The sequence below is a fragment of the Pelecanus crispus genome, chromosome 4, assembly GCF_030463565.1.
Source record: "Pelecanus crispus isolate bPelCri1 chromosome 4, bPelCri1.pri, whole genome shotgun sequence".
Lineage (NCBI taxonomy): Eukaryota > Metazoa > Chordata > Aves > Pelecaniformes > Pelecanidae > Pelecanus > Pelecanus crispus.
In genome coordinates, this window is record NC_134646.1 from 14770232 (window position 1) to 14794419 (window position 24188).

Sequence of the window (24188 nt, forward strand, 5' to 3'; positions counted from 1 at the left end):
CTGCTCAGAAGGTGGCTTTTTTCTCGAAAAAGAAGTGCCAAAGCGGCGAGGGAGCAGAGCGGGTTTCCAGCCGGGCGGGGGAAGCTGCGCGGCAGAGGGCAGCCGCCTCCCTCGCTCGCCCGCCCGGCCTGCAGCTGCCATCTGCTACGCAAACAAATCCAGACTAAAAAGTCCATCTGGCGTTCCTCTTTCAGCTGCGAAACTATCAATTAGTTCAGGTAACAGCTTGGTAAAATAAAAGAAGTGCTTGTGTTGGATCAATTGTGGCTATTTAAAAAGTCTGCTAAAACAACACCTCCACCCTCACTTTCCCTCGCCCCTAAAATATTTCATGACTCTGTTTTTTCCCTGCTTGCGTTAACCAAGCCGATTAATTTCTGTCACGCTGGTTGCCCCGTATACGCTCACGCATTTTGCATCTATAAAACAAGTGAGTCAATGCTCAGTGCTCTTCAATGAAGCAGCAATCCCGGGCAGCACTGGTTACGAAGAAGCTCGGCTGCCCTGAATCTGCTGAAACCCCCGGGCCTATCTTTCGTTAAGCCCTTAAGCCGAATTTAGGCTGGCTCCTTTCCCCGGTGCGGAACCAGAGCAGTCCAGCCTGCTGCAAGAGAGACAAGGCAGCACGAAACGCGGGAGAGGAAGCGGCACCGTGTTAGCTTGATCCCACCATCTCCTTCGCCTGCAACAAAGGCTCACACCAGAGCAAACATTTGTGAGGGGCTGGGAAGGAACAGGCCGGATTTCTCTGCCATTTCAGTCCTGCGAAATGGATGCAACCCAAGAGCAAACCAAGCCCTCCCTCTTCTGTTTAGAGAGTCAGCTTGTCCTGGCCCCTATTCCTGTCAGACTGGTAACTTTGGCCTTACAACAGGGATCTACAAGAACAACGAATGGTTAAAAAAGCTCCATTATTGCTAACGAATAGAAATCAATAAATGACTATTGGTTTTCTTGGTTTGCACAGCCTATAAATTCCTATTCCTGCCTTATTGCAAACTTAACTCATGAGCTTTTCTGCAGAGAGAGACCACGAAGGACCGAGCCTCTTACAAAGCAAGCCTGGGAGATGCCCAGCGGCCCGGGCCAAAAGGCATTTCCCGCTGCTACGCGTAACCTCTACCGTCATTTCACTGCAGACCAATTGTCACAAGGACTTGCAGTCCAGAGATTTATATATAAAGACTTGTGCCCCGATCTTTGCCTTTTAATCACAGAATCCACTCAAAGGGCTGTAGCGTATATTGAAAGGAGAAAGTTTGTAAGGCAAAACTCTGGAAAATCTATACGACGACTTCACTCCAGGTTTAACAAGAACGGCAAATAAAACGCGCTTTATGGAAAAATCTGTACTGCGTTGTACTGATGACTAAAAGTATACAGAAGTGTTAAGTGATCCGCAGATACCTGCCAGGGCAACCCATCCATATGCAAAGGTCGTCTGAGCTAGACATTTTCCAAATCGGACAAGCATTTCTTTTTATTTAGCAAGGGGCAAAAGAGGGTGGGTTAACAGGTTTGACAACAAAAACTTTGAATCACAAAACGCATATTCTTTGAGAAAGATTAAATTCAGAGCTTGATCCGTCTCTGGTGCTTGAGTTCATTTTGTTAACAAAATAAGAATGTATCCCAAATGAGTCATTCAACAAGAGACAAAGTGCTGCCCTTCTTGCAATGACTTCCTCTGGATCTGTGCCAGGGGTCATTAAAGTACTGAGATCTGAGGGACTTCTTATCATATGCAATTTCAATAATTTTTTTTTTTTCCCCAAATTGCCTCTATAACGACTTTTTCTTTAGTGCCACAATCTCCGCCAGATAAAGAGTCTAAAAATGGCAGCTGCTTCTGTTTTCGCTACAATACAGTTTCCATAGTCATATCAATGTACTTTTATATGCATACATGGCAATTTAATTCTATAGAATGCTTAAAGAATGAACTGCAGTGCTGCGATCGGCCTGATCCTGGTTTTGAGACTCTAAAGCAGTCAGAAAATAAAAAAAAACCCAAACCCTCAGCAAGTGCCAGATCTGTATGCCCACCAGAATGGGTCAGCCATGGGGAAGGGATGGCGAGCGGGTGCCTTGCACATCTGCATGCACACATTAGGTCGTTTGTGAGTGCAAAAATCTGCCCATGTAACTTTTTATGTGTCCTACCTATTGAACAGACCTTTGGGAAGGCAGTTTAGTGAAACCCACGAAAATCACAGGGTACTCAGAGCGCAGTCGCTCTCCGTCCATCCAAGTTTCATCCTGCAGCCCAGCCTGAACAAAGGTGAGCCCACCTACTACTCGCTCACGGAAAAGAAAAGAGCCTCAGATGACAGGACTGGAAGAGCTCGGCGAGACACAAGCTCAGCTTAAGGCCAAGAGCACCTTTCTCAGCGAGCTGCACCGTCCCCTGGCCACCGGCCCTGTGCAGGAGATGCCCCTCTGCCCCGGCCGCGCCGGGCTGGCAGGGGCCGCTGGCACCCGCAGCGAAGCCGCCCGCGCCGTGCGTGGGCAGTCACGGCGCGAGCCTGCAGAATTATGTGCATGAGCACTTGTTCGTCAGAGGGCACCAGAGGATTTTGTTTTTTCCTGGCTGCATGCTAAAGGCTGCTTTCCTTTCTGAACATGCACTGCTGTGTCCCCGGCATCTGAATCCCACGTATTTAATGCCGGAGCCCAAGCTTAGTGGGCAGCAGTACCGAGGACTCACACGATGCTCAGGATGGGACTAATCTTGCCCAAAGCTGCAAATTGGGATGGTTAATTTTACCCTGCGAGGAATCTCAGTGGAGGGACTCATGTAAGCAAAATGTGCACGGGCATGCAGATCTGCAGAATTAAGGCTTTCACACGTGTTACAAACATACATCCGGGGGTCTTAATATTTATGAAGCACCTCAAATTCCCAAGGCATTTCACAGGTTATATATACAAAGAATATTGTCAGCCAGGTCCTGCTTTAGGAAAACATTTCCATTTGACACAGGGGCTTAATTATGCTCATAGAAGACCTGTTGAAAATAACGTGATTTTGGTACAAGTCCAAAATTAGTCATAAGCGCTTTTCTGAAGAAGGACGGAATAAAACATTTACTTAAGTGCTTCCCTAAGTTCTGGCTTCAGGGATGTATAACCTGGCTTTGCACTTGTTATTGCTTAACAGTGCTCAGAGCTGTAGAACACCTGAGGACAGGGACGGAAAAACATCTTTCCTGAGCGGAACTGCAGGTAGGACTGGGAAAACAACAGCAGAAAGACTCCTGACCCAGATTTGCTAGGACGCCTCTTTTGAAAGACCACGGTATGGTGCTATATAAAAACGTCGCACCCAGCCTAGCACCCTGCCTCTGCCAGCGGCCACCTGTAGACCCCATCTAGCATGGGATACTTAGGAAAAGAGCACGCACAGCACGATCCCTCTCCAAAATCCTTCATTAACTCCTAGCAATATGGGCAGGGTCTCAGTTACCGTCTGTGTGATGCCCCTTTGAGCACAGCCCCCTTTAATGATTTTGCTGGGCAAAGGAGCCAGTTCAGTATCAGCAGGGAGTTCCACCTCCTGCCTTGCTTTTCCACAGACCTCGCTTGCTCTGCTGTGCTGTGGGCGACTCCGCTATGGCAAAAGATAATTGGTCAATCTATCCATTGAGATTAACTTAATTGATTTTTGTGAAATAAAACGAAGACTTTGCGACAGCTCCTCTGAAACCCAAACAGTTCGGCCAGGAGTCTTTTTGTCTGCGTGCTGGGCTGCAGTGGGCGGATGTTAAAGGATCACTGGCAACTCGGACATCGTGTTCGTGATGTTCCTGTGACATGTAGCACCCAGGCTCCAGCGCTAGGGAAGAAATTGTTCCAGTGTGTGTACTTTCCACAGGGAGACCTGACTGTATATAACCAGCTTCACTCTTTCCCCTGCAGTCATTTGAGATGAATTTCTTTCCTGTGTGAAGGGCCAGTATTTGGTGTAAGCACCACTCAAATCCCATTTCAGCATTATTTCCAGAGCTTAAGTGGAGCTGATGCGGTACCTTGTGCAAACTCTCTTGTGTAGGGGTGAATTTCGACATCGTTCCCCTGATGCTGTGGGCCTTTCCCATAGCAGCAAGGAACAGAGAAGACATTAAAGAATAAGGAAAATACGATTACAGAACCACAAACATTGGCAAGACTGACCAAGCTGCGCCCTCTGGAATGATCCCTAACTTTCTTTTTAAGCCAAGCAGATTTCCAGCTGCCTGTATCTCTTTAATTAAAAAGCGATGTCCCTTCAAATGCCTTATAAAAATGTAACAGCACATTTTTGGATCATAGTTTTGAAGGATGATTAGGCTGTGCTCCTTTGCCTCAAAGCCAGAACATAAAAAAATTTAAGCTATAAAATGAACTGAGTTCTAACGGGACCAAAAAGCATGGAGAATAATTTTTCCTTCTTCCTGTACTATAGAAGCAAGTCGGCCAAAATTTTAGGGATAGTTCTAAACACATTTGATCCTGAATAAGATCTGACAAACCTAATTTTGGCTGGAAGTTGGTTTCCACATCTAACAAGTAAATCCACAAGGAGATTATGCAGCAAGAACCCTAATAGTTGCATTTTGAGATGCTGCCGTGACACCAGCAAGTCAAAATGTTTGACCTCTCCGTGAAATTTCAATGTAAGATGATTTGTTGAGTCTATGGACTTCCTCAGAGGCAGTAATGTGATTCAAATCATCTGACTGTCAACAGAAACCATTTACTCTTGTATAACAGTAAGCTAAAAATGCTTCTTCACAGTTGAGTATTTTGACTGAAAAATGAAATCATACATAGACCAAGTAACAATAAGCTCTTCCCTGGAAAGCAGAGCTCAGGGTGAACTAAATAATCCTCACAGGTCATTATTATTTAGGTGTTTTGATTTATGTTCTGTTTCTTTGCAAATTCCCTCTCCGCTACCCAAAATATTTTGGTATATACGTATCTCTATATACAAATCACAAGTATTCCATTATGCTTGCGACAATGCTGACAGGGACTCTGGAGGGCAACAAACCACCTGAACTCTTGTGTTCGGTAATCAGCAGGCAAAAACTGCCATCAAAAGGTAAGAAGTAAAACACACTAAGGAAAAAAAAAACCCCAAGCAAACCAGGAAGTAAACATTTCAACCAGCTGCCTCCTGCTTCATTAGCAATTTCTGACACTGAAATCAGCATCTCCAGACCCTTTCTAAGAATATTCTTGTCATCCACGTAATGCACAGCTGTTAACAAGCAGCCTCTGGAAACCTCTCAGACACTCCTTTAGCCTACTGGTCAGATTTTGGTCTGTAAAATTAAGAGAAGACATGATGTTATACTAGATCTTCTTTTCCAGCTACTGTGACTTGAAGGAAGACTGTTAATGTACTGACAACTGCTAATAGCATAAAATATAGCAAAGGACTACAAGGACGGAGCGAAACTTTAAGCTTTTCTTTCTCTCCTTCACGCTGTACGATACTTGTCTAGAACAGAGCTCTAAGTAAAAGCCAACATAATGCAGTTTTTAACCCAAATCTCAGCAACCTGTTAATTCAGAGCTCTCTTACAAATAAAGGCCTTCAGAATATACCATTTCCAATGCTCCCACTTAATGAAAGCAGGCTTCACATTAACGCAGGGTGCTGGCGCACCATCCTTCTGAAGCCATGTGTACTTCCTGCAGAAACAACAAGGCAATGATAAATCCTGGAGTCAGATCATGAAGTGACCAGTGAATGGGAATTCAGATTTCTGGATTGAACTCTTGAAAAAGCTGGGGTCAGTCAACAAAAACAGAGTGTCCATCCATACCAAACTATAAACAAACAAAAAACCATAACAAACATACGTCTTTTCCAAAAAAGAAACAAAAACCCAATCGAACAAGTGCAGAAAACACTCAAGCTGTCATTTCAGTTGCGTATTTATGAGCCACTGAAGAGTTACACGACTGCTCTCAAGCACGTGGGTAAACTGGAGGCGTTCATCTCCCGTGTGAACAAAATGAACGTATGTAGATGATGAAACCGCATCCAGGCAGACACAACTGTTGCTATTGCTTTTCGTGCCCATCTCAGAATGGAGTGTGCAGGAGTGACAGTGCTCTGGAGGCATGTGCATGACTGGTCCAAATCCTAGAAAGCTGACTCGGTCCCTCCCTGTGACCCTTCCCTGTAGTTTAGTGTTGGATCTCTGTTTGTTTTTCAAGACTTCACCTCTTCGCAGTCTTGATCAGTGGAAAGCTCCACATCGGACAGTCCAACCTCCATTGCCATAATCAATGAAATATCTGAATCACTGCTGACTGCTGGCTCCTGTTCATCTGTGAGGGTAGAAAAGACAGGAAAAGGGCATTATGGTCACGTCTTTCTGTCAATATATTACTATTTTTTAGTTCTGCAGATGGGACCCAGAGGTTTCTCCACCACTGAGGTTGTGCTTAGATTCCAAACTTTGCTCTTATTCAATATCCGTCTAAAGCATTTCAAAAGTATCAGAAAGTTCAAGCCATCAGTAGCGAGAAACATGATGACAAGGAGCCTGGAAGGGCAACACTTTCTTCTCCTCCTAATCCTCCCAGGGGTCTCCATCCAGGCCCTTCAGCTCCATGACCTTCTTCCCACTGCCTGAGCACTTCCCTCCCTGTCCCCTTTCACTTCCTCAACTTGGCGTCATCCTACGCTCCCCACAAAGGCAGCAAGTTTAGGACAAAGTCACAGGCACCCAGTGGAGCGAGTTGGCTATCGGGAAAACATTGCTAGCAGGAAAAAAAATCTGCCCAAACCCTCATTAGGTGACTGAATCTCTGGTAGCGGAGACTTTTAAGAGGGCACTAGCTAATGTCTGGAAGGAGCAGCACGGGTGTTATTAGTTCTGCCCCAGGACTCACGACCAGTCTACCTGCCTTCTCACATGCCTTCTCTCATCCTTTTCCAGTCTCTTTTCTATCCACCCTTTCCTCTGATTTGAAGATACTTTGCAGGTTCTTGATCCAGGCTGAAGGGATCTATCTTAATCCACCATGATCCCAAATACAGTAAGGGTCAGATTATTGCCTTTCGCCAAACTGTAAATCCCATCAAAACTACAAGCGTAGGAGGAGTAACTTGTTTTTGTTTTGATCCCACAGCAATTACTACATGTGTATTTAGTAGCAGATAAAGCCAACAGATTTTAAAGGACTAAAAGCTAGTTCTATTTCAAGAACCATCAGGAGAAGCAAAGCACACCGGATCTCTGGGGAGATTTTGAAAGGCACAAAAATCCCATAGGTGGCTGAGTCCCCGAGAGAAAAAGTTGATGGTTCGTATTTTCAAGTGGTTTAATTACAATGATGATATTTATACTGTAACAATACAATGTATTTAAATCCATGGCAGTTTTTCCTTCACATATTTTATTTTTCAGACAGTAGAAGCAGAGCTTGATTGATGCTAAAAAGTCAAAAAGTTGAATATCTAAGAATTAATAAGTAAGAAACATTACAGAGAAGCCAGGAAAATAACAACTCCTCACAGTTTAATTATTCACTTGAAGCTAAGTGAGCACAATTAGTCTCCTCTCAAGAGCTGCATGATTTTAAAATCTGTTTTAGAGAAAAAACACGTATGTACTTGTGCTGGGATTAGACTTCATGTTCTGCGGAGACAGCTTGAGTGGGGTCGGCATTATTCAAACTGAGAGAGCCAGTGCTTTCCTTTACAACCCTTCCCAATTTTCACCCTGGATTATTTTTATACTTGCTTGATTGCAAGATAAATAATTAATGCACACAACCTCTTTGTATCTGTATATTTTTTTCCTATCAATATGACAGTAGTAAAACATTTCAAGGCATTGCTTCTGACTATAAATGTTTCCACTGGAGGTGGAGGAAGTACTTACGAACTGAATGGTATCTCCTGCAGACTTCAGTGGGCTTCAAATACATTGAACCATTAGGTGAACTGCTAGATCCAAGAGTACCAAAGTGCATCACATACACCTCCAAGACCTAAAGCATCATCTGGAGTGATAACAGCTCCCTGAGCCAGAACAATGTGGTTCCAGACCACTGGATCATTTATCAGTCTTCTATAACTAATAGGATTCTTAAAAACAATGAAAACGATGCTTTAAATGTTGACCTAAGAGCAAGTTTATGTTTGCACGACAGAGTTCCTGAGGCTTAGCCATGTTAAACAGCCACTTGGAGCACTCTTGAGAGAAAGGCGATTTTCATCTGAACTAGCTGTGCAGGAAAGAAGGACTGGCTGGATGGTGACAGCCACACGCATGCTGAAGAGGCAGGCTGAGCTGCCAACGCCAAATGTCAGAGCGTCAAATGAGAAGTGTTTATGGTGCTGAAATGTTATTTCAAGAACTGTTGTTTCTTCTAGGGTTCCACAGCAGAAAAAGATCTCAACTGAGTTCCAGACAGGCAGGTAGAACAGAAGCAGATTTACAGCTCACTTACCAACTGTCTAACCTATGTACAGAACACCTGCTTTCCAAACCTGCAAACTTGAGCTTTACATTAAAAATCCTATACAATTATTCAAATTCTTGGATCTTAGTCTTTCCAAAGTGTGGGCTTTGTAGTTTTCTTTGGGACTGAAGTGCAGGTCAGTAGGAACAATGAACAAAGGATCCTAAAAATGCCCATGCCTACGCTTTGGCATTGCTTTTCTAGTGCTGCAAAAGTGCCTAGAAACACGAATGCTCCACCTTCCCTCCTTGCTAACATGCAGCGGTTCAACATCCTAAAGCCTGCTGCTTCAGCAGAGTGGGGAGCAAAACTTGGACATCACCATGGCTTATTCCTTCCCTTTCAGGGAAGGGGTCAGCACTGACGTTTCTTTGGAAGACACAGGTAACACAAGGAAATTAACACATCCCTCAGCATTACATGCTTGCTCTGGCAAACAGGACTCCTGCTACTGACCCCAACATCCCAACAGGATGAAACTCGGGGAGGCTGCAGAAGTTACACCAGATATGGATCAGCTGTAGGTAACTCTGGCTGCAAGGTCTACCGACAGCCTCACCGTGGCTCCCCCACACCACACAGGCTTTCTATAGACTGTGGTGGGTTTTTTGTTTTGTTTTGTTTTCCTGGTTGCTCAATAACGTGAGCCAGGACAGTTAGTGACATTTGTTAAAGGTAAGCAAACCTCAACTAAACTGCAAGTGCCAGGAGCTTAGCCTGCATTTTGCATCCCTGGTTTTTAGATCCTGTTTACAAGGACAAAGCTTACACAATCGCACAGCTTGTACAGAAGATGCCTGCCTCACTGTTAAGAACTTTTATGACCTTTTTGCAAATCTTTTAAAATTTGGTGGTTTTTTTAAAGCCCTGAAGTCAGGTGAGGATCTCAACCTTCAGTGAAGAACTCAGCTTTCACTTAAAAATAAATGATTCTTAAGAAATAAAAAGGAAGTAAAGAGTTTGAAAAACCATATCCCTAATATCTAGACAGATTTTGTGTTGGAGTATCTGACCTGTGATTTTAGATGTTTGAGACTGGCAATCCTGTCTAACAACACAGACTATAATACTTCCACCGTGTTTTATAGCACTTTATGCCACAGGCATAAAGGCTTTTGTTTAATGAAGCAAAAGGCACATCCCAAGCTGCTTTTCAGCCTGAGTGCTAGTGCCTACAGCAGGCAACTGTAGACCTCACTGCCACATTCCTCTCATGTCAGTGAAACACAATACACCACAGCACGCTGCCTACTTCCAGACAGACTTTTTCCACTCACTTACATTCCCTGACACACATTCGTTTGAGAGGTGCAATAAAACAAACTCCTTCTCTAGCCAATATTACTTTAAATGTAATTATGCTAACGCAGGAAGAATATCCCCATGTAGGTATAGAACTGCCCTACCTAATAGTGGTACAGCCCTTACTTGTTGCAAAGTTATTAAGTGATGTTTATATTTGAGTATAATTGCAATCAAACAAGGATGAAAATAGCAAATTGCCCTGGTGCTTTAAAAACAGTAAGACTGTTAACTAGTAATAGTTATCTACTGCTGCTGCTACTCCTCACACTTTGACTAAGTCTGTAGCTGTTACACACTAATAAATATTCCAAAAGAAAAAGGTCAGACGATGGGTTTCTAAGAATTTGATACTGTTTGCAAGAGTCTTGGGAGGGACCTAAGCGTTCAACAGTGCGTGAAAAGTTCATTTACAAACACATTTATCTGCCATGTGCAGGTAAGCATACAGGCATGGGCACAAATCGAGATAGACTTGTAATGACCCACTCAAGGATGAGGAACAAGCTGATGTAACTGTGGTGGGTTCTGCACTCATGGAGGCCTCGCTCCTGCTCACCGCCGTGCTCCTCCCGAGGAGGCCACATCCGACACTCTGCTCTGATGTCCCTCGGACATAGGCAGTGCCATGGGGCTCTCCTAAAATTGCTCCTGCTTGCCCCAGAGGCTGAGGTTTCCCCCAAGCTCAGGGAGCTGGAAAAGCTGCAGAACCCCATGATTGGGATAAAAGGTCCACAAGCAATTTGCATCCAGGAAATCAGCAGAAAATAAGAATAAATATGCTAAAATGTTATACCGCAAAAGCTTCTCAGCATTGAATGCATATAAGGTTTGTCTAAGATGACAGACATTTTCCTTCTCTGGACCGTCAGGTAGCTCTGCTATTACACCCATTTGTGAGTAAGCAGAGAAGTATTGATTATTGTATGTCAAATGAGAGCTGCCACCAAGTGTGTAATTCATCTACTGGAAGTGTAACTAAAGCCAGCAATCTCCTGTTCTTGTGGATTAAAAACATGGGCCACAGCAATAAACTATTCAGCTGGGAGTCAGTCTCCTTTCCCTCATTTATTATCAGCACTCTGAACTAATTCAGCATATTCAGCCCTGCTCCACACACAATTAAACCGTTGCACAGAGCTGTGAAGCTGCTAATGGTTTTCTTCATCTTATGACAGTCACAGGAATCAGAGGGTAAGAAAACTGCTACCGTGCTACTTAGGTGTGACTTATTTGCCTAGCTATAAAGCTGAGCATTTAGTACAAGAAACAAGTCCTGTTTTGCGCAGCTCTTCCATTCTTGATGGCAGATGCCCAGCTTTGAGGAGAAATGAATCATTAGTGATTTCTTCATCTAATGAAATGTTGTGAAAAATTTAGCAGTTATTATCCCATCCTTAGCTGGCAGAAATTGTACAGCGGACAGTGGGACTGTCTAAAACCTCGTTTTGACAATAAATATACAGCAAAACTTGGACTTGATTTCACTATTCATTTCACATTCTCACTACTGTGATGTACACCTTATTTCAGAACTCTTTCTTTTCTGAAGATAGAACTAAGCCAAAACATGAAATCCCTGGTGACAGGTATGCTCTCAGATCTAGACAAGTATCTAAAATTTATGTGTTAGCATGAACCTTATTCCAGTCTGGGGCTCACTTCTACTAAACAAACATTGCCCCCCGTCAGATGTGTCTAGAAGCATTTTGCTCCAGAAGAAACCAGAAATGTGATAATCTCCTGGAGCTCTGAGGGCCTGAGAAGAAAATACATCCAGAGTAACTAGAGGCATTGATACGGGATCTTTATCAAAATGGATTCTATTCAGTATGAAGCCGCAGCGAACTGCCAACGCAAGCAGTGCTATTCAGATTTTGCTTCCAGTATCAGAACAAACAGAACACTATTCATCACATTCGATTTATGACAGGGAGAGAGAGACATTTCTAGAGCCCTCTATTTTTCTTTGTCTGCCCAAGAATGCACTTCACCATTACAGAGTTTATTGCTCCCTCCTATTGCAGTCTAGGCTTATAGTGTAAGAGGAGGAGCCTGGTCCTGTGAAGTTAGTAACTCAAATGGCAACTCCTTCCACAACAGTATCAATCGAATTTATTTTGTCGCCAAGACCCTCTTCTTTAAAATCACTGCCGATTCTTAAAATTATTCTCAAATTAATCGTCCAGTACTTCTTACTGGATCATTTTATAAGCAATTCCTCCCATATCATCTTGATAATCGTAACGCTTTAGAACAGGCCATAAGTGCAGTAACAAAACAACTGAAATAAAACACATGGGAAAAAATGCCTATAAAATCTCTAATGCAAAAGAAGCAGCGGGAATATGTTTGAGGAGAAAGGGTTATAAACTAACGCGGTCCTTTTGTACACAGAGGCTAATAAAATGGATGAAGAAGTCTGACTGGCTACAATTGAGAACAAAGTACTGGGGAAATATTTTATTGCTGTTCCCCAGCATCAGAGAGACACTTAGATATCTGAGCAGCAAGGGGAAAAAGTACTTGAGCACGGTTAACAGCTTTTGGAAGAAAAGGTTAGAGTCTTTTCCACAAATAACAAGCCAGAGCTCTGTGAATGTACTAATGGCAACAGGGCTTCATCCAGAGGATAAAGCAGATGATGTCTGAAACACATTGCAAAGAATACCCAAATACCAGCACACCAGGAAGAACCAAATGCCATGACCTGGCAAGATTCATTCAAGACAACATTTCAAAAATGTGTTTAACTGGATCAAACCCCTAAGCGGGTGAGAGACTTGATAGATGGGCCTGGATATGACATAAAACACTAGAGTCCCTCCCAAAGCAAACTTGGCTTTTTCCTCTTATTGAGTGAAAGGACAACAAACTTTCTTCCCTTAATCTTTCTCTAGGATATATGTTTTGGGAGAACATACAGCATCTTTTAATGGAAAACAGCCAAAGACATAGTTCCCTGTCTTCAAACATCCTGCAGTACGAAGGGGTGACATCATCATCATTCTAGACACGAGCTGCTGAGATGGAGAGTCACAACTCTTCAAGGCATTCTCTGATTCTGGGTGCCCAGTTAAGACAGTGTAAACCTGATTTTTCAGCTACAGCATTAACCTGCACATTGTATGCCCCAAGCATATCTTCTAGTAACTTTAGCTACAGCTGTAAGTACTCAGCACTTCTGGAAATCATACCCCAGTATCTCAAGTAAAGCATGAAAAAACAAAGGGGAAATTATTAGTAATACAACCAATTTTCTGAAGCCTAAATTTGGAACATGTTGTACTTAAGCAATAAACTTTAACATCAGTTACCTGAGAAGACATTCTGTGCTTTGGCAAGACCAATAAACTCATTTTCATAAACTGTGTAGAAAGTATCAGCACCCAAATGCTCTATCCAAAAAAAATAGGGGGGGAGGAATCTATCCAAATAAGGACATATGATATAAAACACACAGAGCAGATAGCAAACACATTTGCAGAAAGCTGAGCAGAAGGGGAAGAACACATACCAGATGTTACTGCATGGAGACAGTTCGACCTGACTGGCTGGAAAAGCAAAGCATTTTTTCCATTTTATATCTATATTGATATCTATCTTTAATGAGCATATACTATCTCCTTGGGATTTTGTCCATGAATCAGAACACAAGGCCTTTGAAATTCACAGCACTTATTAACATTATTTTAGGAGTCAATACTTTGGAGATCTGTCTTCTCTCTATGAGAGGCTGGCTGATGTTTTGGGAATTCTGGATCAGCTGTCTTAGCAGGGAGCTGCCAACCTTCTCTGTGATACAATGAACATGCCTCTGCCAAGTATGACACAAGAAAACCTAGTATTTTTGCTTTTGGCATACTTTCCTCTTTCTCCTTACTCTTATGGGTCATGCTTATCATGTTCCTGTCCTGGGATCAGCAGGGACACTCCTTCTGTGGCCTAGATACTGCAATATCATTTTCTCTTCCCATGACTAGTCTTTCCTCTTTCCTATTGGAAACTCAGTCAAAATACGGTAAGAAAGATTACCTGAACAGTCAATGGAGTCATCACACTGAGGTCTCTTGCACCGACCTCTATGCTCTCATATCAGCTAATCCCCATATTCAAGGTCCTTCACAGTTTACCTGCACATCTGGTCTTATTCACCACAATGTATTTTCTTCCATCTTTGACTGACCCCATTCTTCAGTCCCACACTCTCCCCGTCTGACTACCAGACAAGAACCACCCTACTTCTTCACAACAGAGCATCCAGCCTCTTAAACCTTTGCAAAGCTGCTTTTCCTTTCTCCCTCCAAGCCCTCCCACTGTCTGAAAGGGGAGAGCGACAGGGGGATAGCACTGCACACCCTCCTTACCATTCACCACTGGCCGTCCTGAGTGACCAAACACTGCACCAGCTCAGGACGGCACGTTCTTCTGATGCCCACAGTAAGGTTCAGAAATAAACCTGGATGCATTTCATTCAATGTACAGCCTGTTAGAAATGATTATTATTTAGAACATGCAAAATTATTCATGTATTTGATTGAAAATCAGAAAATGAGATCTCCCATAAAAAGGGAAAAGATACAAAAATACTGAAGCACGGGGCTGTAACTACATGACAGTTTTGATTCTCAAGTACCTTAGCTACCTGTGGTAATATATTAAATAGTCAAAGATCTTCAATTTTGCAATAATTTATCTACTTTTGGTAACATCCTGCCATTTCCTACACCCCTCTGAGAATCCTAAGAAACATTAAGCTCTCCATTTCATGTTAAACAAAAAGTCTAATTCAACTCTTCACCAAATGCACTCACAAAAATGTCTCTTGGGCCCAGACTGAACTAAAATCACTACTATTGTGCAGTCCCCAGCACTACTACAAACACTTCATGTGCAGGTATTATTCTCTGATCATTTCTATTATTCTTCCATTTAATTTTTCAGTATGCAGACCAACTTTCTGACTTAGCTGCAGTCTAGTTCCGTGTACCAGCAGCATGACAAAACCAAGAAGTGGAAGTCCAACTCCTCTGCCCTAGCTCACCCTCCTGCCACCTGTCCTGAGTCAGCTCTGCTATTCCTTTGATTGGCCAGGGAGTTGACTTAATTTAAAAAAATGCCTGGAAACTACCTTGGAAACATGTTTTGCTAGGCTAGCAGCTGAACAGGCTGGCTCAGTCACAAGGCGAGTACGGAGCCAACTTCAGGAAAGAAGCATACAGAGAGAGAAAGGAAGGGAAGGGGCCCCCACTTGCATTCAACATCTGCAAGCTGTCCCTGCGGTACCATGACGTTATACGTCTAAAACGTCAGGTGCAGCAAGGGGACTACTTTTTTACTTGGTTTTCTTAGCAGCTGCTAAATGACCATGGCTCCTTGGTTACTGCAAAACAAATAGCATTAAGTGATAAAGTTAAAAATAATCATGTTTCGTCATGTTAATTGTGTGTAAGGGATATTGCAAGGATTCTTCCAGTAGCCGAGGTGAGAAGCGTGGAGAGACACACACCCTTTGAGCAGTGAGCAAACATCTTTAATCACACTGCCAGCCATTTAAAAAACTGAAGGAACAGCAGGTATGTGACAGACTTAAATGCTGTATGTACTAGCATGTGTTACACGCTATATGGCCTATTGGCAGGCTGTCATCATAAAGAGACTTTTGCATCCAAGAAGTATGATCATGCAATTTAATCTGGTCCATCTCAGTTTCCAGGGGCTACACTGGTGACTGCTATTGTGACTTAACTTTCTTACTTATATTTTAAAAACCCGTGTCAGCAGTGTGCAAGCCTGAAAGGAGAAGGAAATTACAGCCTGACTCAGACACTTAATGCGCTGGATTGAACGAGCGAGAGTGTAATGGTAAGAGAAACTTCAGTTCTGTTCTGTTCTTAAGGAACATAAGGAAGAAACATCCTTTCACGGGGGATTTAGAGACGTACTGGCCAACACCACACAAATCCCTCAGAGCAGTCACACCGGAGAGGTATCACAATACCCCCAAGCATGATACAATATTAAACCAGAAGACTCAGTGTAAACTAGTGGTTTCCAAAGCCTTTTTCTCTGGTGTGATCACGCTGCAGAGCTGTGACCTCTCCTTGGGGGACTTCATGGCAGAAGCAGCTGCCCAAAGCCACCTGAGATAGCTTCTTCTCAGGACTGCAGATCCCTGCTGACCCCAGCTGCACAGCAGCTCTGCTTTGCCCTGCTGCTGGCCGGGAGGAATGAGCAAAGGGATGCTCAACCCACAGGCACCCTCCTTCCCACTGCGGCAACCGAAGAGCCTGTCCCAGAGCACCTGCGGCTGGGTGGTGGCCAAGGCTCAGCAGGCTCTGCTGGCACACAGCAGGGCCTGAGGGAAATTGCAACCCATCGCTATGATCTCTGCCGAACAGTTTCAGCACTGCTGGATCCTGCAAAAGGACCACGTCCCTCCTGGGAAGTGGGAATGCCACCTCTGGCACTCAGGGGAACGCAAGAAGGGGCGTTTGGTGCTTGGAAGAGCAACCCACCAAGGGCACACAACGAGACTAGGGCACGAAAGTGGACCTGCAGAGCAAGGCCTGGCCAGACTATTTTAAGAGATCTCAGATTACTGCAGCTTTTCTTCAAGGATGTTAGAAGCTTCTCACTCCTACTTCAGCTCATGTACAAGGTGGCTACTAGCCAGCGAAAATCTGCATGGGGGCAATTAATTCTGAGCACTTGATGTGAAATGTAGGCTGCTGTGACAAGCAGAAAAAAACCCATTTCTGCCTAATCACAATGAACTGCTTCCTCAATTACAAGTTACACAGCTGTAACAGAAAACAACAGCTTGCTTTAAAGACAACTCCTGTTAATTTTTGAATGAGGGGGCTGGAAAAGATCATGTTATTCTGGCAGAGTTTGTCATGGCAGCATGTGCATGATTTTCAAATCTGTCTCTTTAAATACCTTTTACTGCATAACCTCTCAAAAAACCTAGGTCACTAGCAAAGCACAGTACTGAGGAATCATATACTGAACTTTCAAGAGCAGTTACAATGAACACCCTTGTGCAAAGACATCACAAAAAAGAGGATTTAATGAGAAAATGCACAAGGAATTGGCTGAAAAGCGCAACAGTGGTGGCATTACTTGAATAAAGTGCATGTGTATCTTCTCTCCTTCTCTCCCACACACGGTCCTGCCTTCCTTTCCAGTGCTGCTAACACTGGGGTTTCCACCTGAGATCTCCAGGACATTTCCAGGATAAAGGGCAAGTCATTAGCCCAGCGCTTCCTGGGCCCTTGAATTTTGTGCATGTCGCTGGGAACCCCTTCCTCACCATGCATAATCGTGATGGTGATGCTTGGCTGAAATTTAATTCCATGAGAAATGTCCATAATAGAAATTTCACCCAGGGATGTCTTCTCATTAGATGTGAAAAAAAAAAAAAAATGCACACAGTAACGAAGCCAAAAGAGAAAAATCCCACAGTGGGGGTGGAGGAACTCACGTATGGGATATGTCATTTTTACTGCTGTCACTAGCAAAATACAACTTTTAACAGTGTAACTTCTACCTTAAGGGGAAAACAGTCTTCCTTTTTGTTCAGTATAAGGAAACAACATGCCTGAGAATGGTCCTGGCTCTGTTGCAGCAACAGCTCCAACCCCTGAAGCAGGGCACAGCTGTGGGACCACCATGCCTGCCAAGTCTGGGCAGATTAGTACAGCATTCAGTGGTCATCCATCCACAGCTTCAGCATCCTCTGAGCTACCCAAGGGCTGCCCACAAACCACAGACATGTGCAGAGACCGTAACATTGTGGGTCACACTTCCTGCCTCCCCCCCTAGCCCCGACACCTCGCAGCGAAATCAGTGTCTTGCCTCCCACCAGCCACATGTGGACTTGCAGGATTTGACCATTTCTAGTCTCCTGTCACATGCTCACGCTTCTACAGGACTATCAGGTACATGCCCCCCAAAAACTGGGAGACATTTGACCAAAGCAGGTCAAAGATCAATTTTCACAAGTCCATAAAAACAGAGAATACATAACAGGAAGAGCACAACCACCCAGAGAAAATATGTTCTTGAACTTTACAGGACTGTCCAACCTGAATTGAATTGGACAGCTTAATTATATATTTTGTCATAGGCCGTAGCTTATTTACTTACTGTAGTTCAAAAGATAAAGAATGATTTACATGCAATTCAGCTGTAGAAAAATCTCTTGTAACAACAACAACAACAAAAAGCAGAATCACAGAGCCTCAACTGTACAGTGTCTCAGTGACTCTGTAAGAAATCCCCTGTTTAAAAGCAAAGCACATGCTTTTCAGTCTCACAAACACCACCAGGTACCGGCAGATGTAGTCATTCTTGATGGTGTGGCATCAGCAACAGTACAATATTCTGCAGACAGGTCTGATGCATGTATCAGAATAAAGTAAGAACCTGAACAGGTGACTACAGCCATACCCTACAGCTATACTATTTCTGCCATGCTAAGGTGGGCACACAGCTAAATAGACATTTTTCTGAATACATGGAGGGGAAGGTTCAATTGGTTAGCCAGGCATTTTTTATGTCTACACAAACCATTTAAGAATTAATAGAATGATCAATTATATAAAATAAGAACATCCAGTTTTCCATCCAGAAGAAACAATTTCAGCCATTTATATGTGCATTAGCAATGAAGAAAAATAACGTGACAAGCTGAAGTGTCACCCCTTAATTTCATTAGAATTGCAATAGTTTTTTAAAATAAATTCTAGATGCTTTCAAAGTAACATATTCTACTAATTTGAATCTCCTTCCTACAGGCTTCTTACAGCATTTATACACTTCTCTTTTGAGGCCCCTAGGATAATTTAAAAATTCTGCAAGGAAGCTTTCTTCAATATCCAGTTTCGCAGAATCTTTACATAAGGAAATGTTACCCTAATTGAAAACAGTGTACACCGTTTCTAGTGCCCTGTGTTCAGATGCAGTCTTGGTAGGTACTGGTGTCTGATCCTCCCTCATACGCACACAGAAAGGACGGCCCTGACCTTCACTGAGCACTGGCAAACACTGAAGATGAGTCACTACCAACTGCTGGAGCTACCATAAATGCCTCCCTTAAAATAAGCAACCTGAAATGCTTCACTGCTTTCAGATTTTTCATCTTCTCTGAAGTCTAATTGACAATGTTGTTTTAAAACAACAGCAAGAAAGGGCAGATAGTGCAGAAACCACACTTCAAAATAGCTTCAGTAGAACAATTTCTTTAACACACGGAGTATTTCTCTTTACGTAAAGAGGAAGGCTTAGGAGGCTTGCACTGGAAGGGATGTCCTGGGTAGTTGAGTCTACTCTCCACTATTGTAGTGGCTGCATGATAGCATCCCTTTCAGATTTGCTAGCAATTAGCATCATTCACTGTACAAGCTCCCCCGCTACTTAGTTCATCTCTTTGCCAGTGCAGAACCACAGCCGGATGCCAGTTAAAGGCTGTAATAGCTGGTTTTCAAAAAAGCCCTTCATGCAACACCAACCCACAGAGATTTAATTTTTTTTTTTTTTTACATCCTACGATGACAGATGAGTTCAGCTGCTAACGCTCCTTACTCTTAAACCTCACAAGCCTATCAAACCTTGCAACACGTTTTACATTCCAGTGTAATTATGCAGGTTTTGAACAGGGATGATTCCAGCTCTGATCTACTCAATAATTGTTTCACTATCAGTAACATTTTCTACCTACGGTTGTGGCTGGTTCTCTGACTAAGAAGCGAATCTGACCATGGCCACAACAGAAATCTCCCTATCCAAATGTGAACTTCTGTATTTAAGACTTCTAAAATGAGAGCTTCCCACTATTTGGATGGTCTACGTACCAGGAAGGTCCTTGTGTGCCACTGGGCAGTTGTAAGCAGAACGTGCCTTGTGCCAGGCTGTGGGCTGGCATTTTGCACAGGGTGCAGAATGACTCAAACTGCTGCTGATGTTTATGGATTGGCAGGTGGGATATGACATTGTCAGCGCTGGTATAATCTATAAATCTTGTATAACTGTGAGTACTAGCAGAAAGAGTAAAGTGGATCTATGCAGCCAGAAACAGCCCATAGTTTCCAGCAGGAACATTTCCCAGGACTTCCTGCAAACTTGAGCAAAACACCCTGATTTAATCTGTCTATGCATAGTTGTTTTTATGTGAAATGTGGCTCTTTTCATTAGTTTAGAAATCAGACATTCCCCCCCCCCGCCCCCAACAGAGACTGTATTAAAACCTCTTAAATGCCCTTTGGATCTCCTTTAGGTTGCTTTCACAGTTTGCTTAAAGGATTTAGCAGTATTTTTGATGTAACCAAAAGCATTCTATAGGAAAGAAAAATAAGCACATTTAAAACTCAACACAAGCACATGAAATGAAAATTAAAATATGACTAGGAGGTATACAGAACCACCATCTATTTGGAACAGAAATGTCCAAAATGTTATTGTTTCTTGCAGCAGGACTAGTGCACCAGATAAAATTCTAACAAGCTAGGCTGTGTATATCAATGTACATTCACAAAGAAACTCATGAGTACAGAAAAACAATCAAGAAAGGCATTCATAAAGAAAAAGGTCAACCATTTATCTCGTTATGTTCATTTAAGAAATTTTAAATCAATTGATGCCAATCTCCTTTTAATTGGAACATTTCTTTGACAGTCCTGCAATAGCTCAACATTTTGGGGTTTTCCCATTAAAAAAGAAATCTTTGATCCACCAGGCCAGGCCTGCTACATCTGAATCTTATCTGAAAATACATTTATAAAAATGCCTTATGTAAAGAAAAAAAAAAAAATCAGCCTTTACAAAAACTGAAACCAAAATAACAAGCTTTTTGACTTAAAGATTTTAAATTAATTTGAGTCTTGCCCTGATCCCCTGTCTCCTTTCTGCCTGTCTCCCTTCCCTCCCAAAATGGGCCTTTACGAAAAAGAACATAGTTTTACTTGACCTGACTCCTTGACCTGAGACGTGAAGCCAGCAGTTTTGTCTCACCAGCTTAAAGCAAGAATGCAAGCGTACTCCCTCCTTAATTAACTAGCTCCTTTTGCTTTCCTTGCTCATGGTTCACACAAGTAACATCACCAAAAAAGTGAGCTCCATTTTCTTGCTTACAAAATGCTAGATGTGACAATTAAAACCCAGAGAGAGGCAACCAGGACAATAAGCAGCAAGGCTAACACTAAAGAGGGAACTCAATCTCACTTGAAGGCCACTAAAGGTGCCGAAAGGGCAACTCAGCCCTAGCACCCAGGATAATTTCTCACTGGCCAAGTGCCCTTGAAGGCCTGGGGCTGGCTGATAGGAAACCCAGTAGGAACATCAACAGAAACTGGTCTTAGGCTATATAAATCTAGGGCCATTTAGCATTTCCTTTCAAAAAAGCTTGCAGTCACAATCTAGTTTAAAGTGAACAGCTTCTGGCATCAGAAAATCCCCTCCAAGCCACTGCTTTTATCAGGGACTCTTGCTGAAACACTCACAAGAACATGAGAAAGACCAAGACATCCGTTTTCAGAGTTTCTTCTCAGACCAGTGGAGGGTAAAGGTCAATTTTCAACAAATCACAGCTGGAATGTTATTAGAAAACATATTCATTAAGTCACCTGGACATGCCTACTACCATCAAGATGTCCGTAACACTCTACAAATGAAACTCAGATTGGAACAGAGTAATTTTAAAACACTGTTTCTCTGCATTAAAATATTTTGTCTCTGTTTCAATCTTTTCAGTGAATATATACTCCTGTTCCACCTTCTTTTGAGTTTTGAGCATTCACACTCTTCAGAGAGGCAGAAGAAAGAGGTATTACCCTATGCACCAATACGCACCTGGAAAAGTAAAAATAACAAAAGCTCTCTGAAAACCTGGAAACCAACCATATAACTTCGAAAAATGTAAATGCCTTTGCACTGGTTCATTATTATTTCCTTTGGGAACACTACTGTAAAGTTAGAGTCAAAATTTTCTGACATTAAGTTTGGTTTTAACCCTGTCTGCCTTTCCTTTTCCATTCAAGTTTCTTCAAGTTCAACTCCTCTCTCACTGAAAACTGGTAGTTTCCAGAAGGTTCCCAGGCAGTTCCAGAAGAATATTTAGACCTCAGGAGCTTTTAGAAAATATTAAACGTTGAAATATTGCTACATTATTTATCTAGTCTGGAAAGAGAGCTTTTAGAAGCTGAATATAAATTTACAGTAAATTTTCAGTTTTTACAAGGGAAATGGACTTGCATCTTTCAGTCATAATCAGACAAAAACTGAAGGATTGATTTAAAAAAAAAAAAAAAAGAGAGACAGAAGGTATTAATTACTGCAAACAAATGTAATTGTTTCCACTCTGTGAAATATGCAGCCATTACAGTAGTTTACCAAGGCACTTTTGAGGGTGAACAACTGACATACGTAATCATGAAATTATTAATCAATAAAATATAATCTTTCTATCATAGCTTTTCTTCAAAACTGTTTCCTTTGAAGTGTATCTTTAGGCTGCAGGTTACTCAACAGCTGGGAGCACATTACATCTCCCAGAGCAGATTGGCAGAGGGTCATTTTTCTAAAATCTCCTACTCTGAGACTATTTTGGTCTTACAGACTGATAGCTTTTCACACACAGAAAGACAATTTGCTGGTGCCACTACCTTTTCAAAAAGCAATTATAAAGAAGTAGTAAAGTTTAGCAACATCTCAGTTGAATTCAATATCCCATGCACACTGGGGCAAAATCTGAAGCGAGGTTTGTCATACACACCTGACACACCACTTTTGGTGGCTGTCTCCCAAAGAAACATTAGCAGCTGAAAACATTGCGTTATTTAACTACCTGCATAAGGAACTGGCAGATTTTAAACCTCCCTTGTGTGACTACCCCCCGCCCCGAGATGTTATGATTTAATAAAGCTATTTAACTAAGTGCTTTTCATACTCTGACTTCGCCAGTGGTATCTTCATTCTACACATTTCCTATGCATTTTTCCTGTAATAGTATGGTTTTTCATTGTCTTATAGCACTATGCTACCTAGACAGTGGCAAATAAAGCAGAAATTCACCACAGAGATCTCCCTGTAAGTCGTTTTGCACATTAATATGTGAATTAACATAGGGTTTAGTTATTGCCACGACAGAGCGTATGTGCTTGCCTACTCTCTGAGTGCCTCAGATATGTTAACATGAGTTACAATGAGCAGTCAAAGGTATTGGCACTTGCACAAGATAGTCACAATGAAAGGCCAAGTTGGGTGGATATTTTCTCATATATCTGGACACTTTGGAAGCCCAGCTGTTCATTTATCCAACTCTGATGCTACTGTGCACTGCGCTGCGCACAGCCTGAGCATACGCCTTAGGATATTAGCCTTGTCACTGGAGTGGCAAAGACGGGATCTTGTTGGGCTAGAATATAACCATGTGGGTCCTATTTTCAGCATCCCAAAATGTGAGGGCTTACCCACCTCTCCCATCCCCTACAGGCTCCGAGGCAGGAGAAGAACCTCTCCTAACACTCACGCCAGTAGTTGGATATTTCCTCTTGGATGTTGGGCTTGATCTGCTACCTACTTTTCTACTGATCATTCATGTTTGCTATAAACACTCATAAGGCAGTTTCTCCATCTGGCCTATCAGTTTCAAAGCATCAGTTTCAGGCACTTCTTCACTTAAAACTGCCCACAATAAAGAGATAAGTCCAATTACTAAAGATTCAGTGAGAACTCTCACGTCTAGATGAAGTGACCTGGTTACTGTGGTAACCCTAAAGGATCCCTGAAGCACCCTAATTTCTGCTGGAGTTGGAGACAAGTAACAAAAGAAAGAGTTGCTTCAAAAACACACTGGGACATGACTGGTATTTTATGAGCAAATACTACTATCAAATTTTTTTGTCCAGGCTGAAATCATAAGTACTAGACTTTGTGTGTAGAAATCTGAGCTGTTGCCCCTAGAAAGATCTGGAGAAAACTTAAAGCAGTGCAGTTTTGGATGCTTCTTGCAGGCCAAACATCTCCTGAAAGACTGTTTATCTATCAAACAAAAAACATCACACAAGCACAAACCTATTTCACTTAATTTGCTTCTAAATGCAACTCTCTCATACTTTTTGAGAAATCAAAACTGCTGGTTACAACACGAGAAGTGCAGGTGTAAGCATGCACATGATCCTTCAAATGCTTGTGAGAAACCAGATGGCTTCCATGTGCAAATGATTCTCTTGTATGTTTACAGACTCAAAGCCAATGAATAAGGAAAAAAACGTATATCCAATGACTGGAAACAGTGCATCAGTAGAGCTTTTGCCTGGCGTACTTCTTTCAAGTTACCTTCAAAGTGGTCACGACACTGTGGGAGCACTAAGGCAAATGTACACTCCATTATGAAGCAATGCAACCAGAATAAA

At 42.5% G+C, this 24188-nt stretch overlaps 1 protein-coding gene across 1 annotated transcript in view; it reads right to left on the bottom strand.

Annotated features, from left to right (window-relative positions):
- Positions 1 to 6208: 6208 nt before the first annotated feature.
- Positions 6209 to 24188, bottom strand: part of RNF150 (ring finger protein 150) — a 123716-nt gene continuing 105736 nt past the window's right edge. Inside the window, exon 7 of the mRNA XM_075709478.1 lies at positions 6209 to 6327. Within this exon, the coding sequence (XP_075565593.1) occupies positions 6209 to 6327 (119 nt within the window). The remainder of the gene's footprint in view (positions 6328 to 24188) is intronic.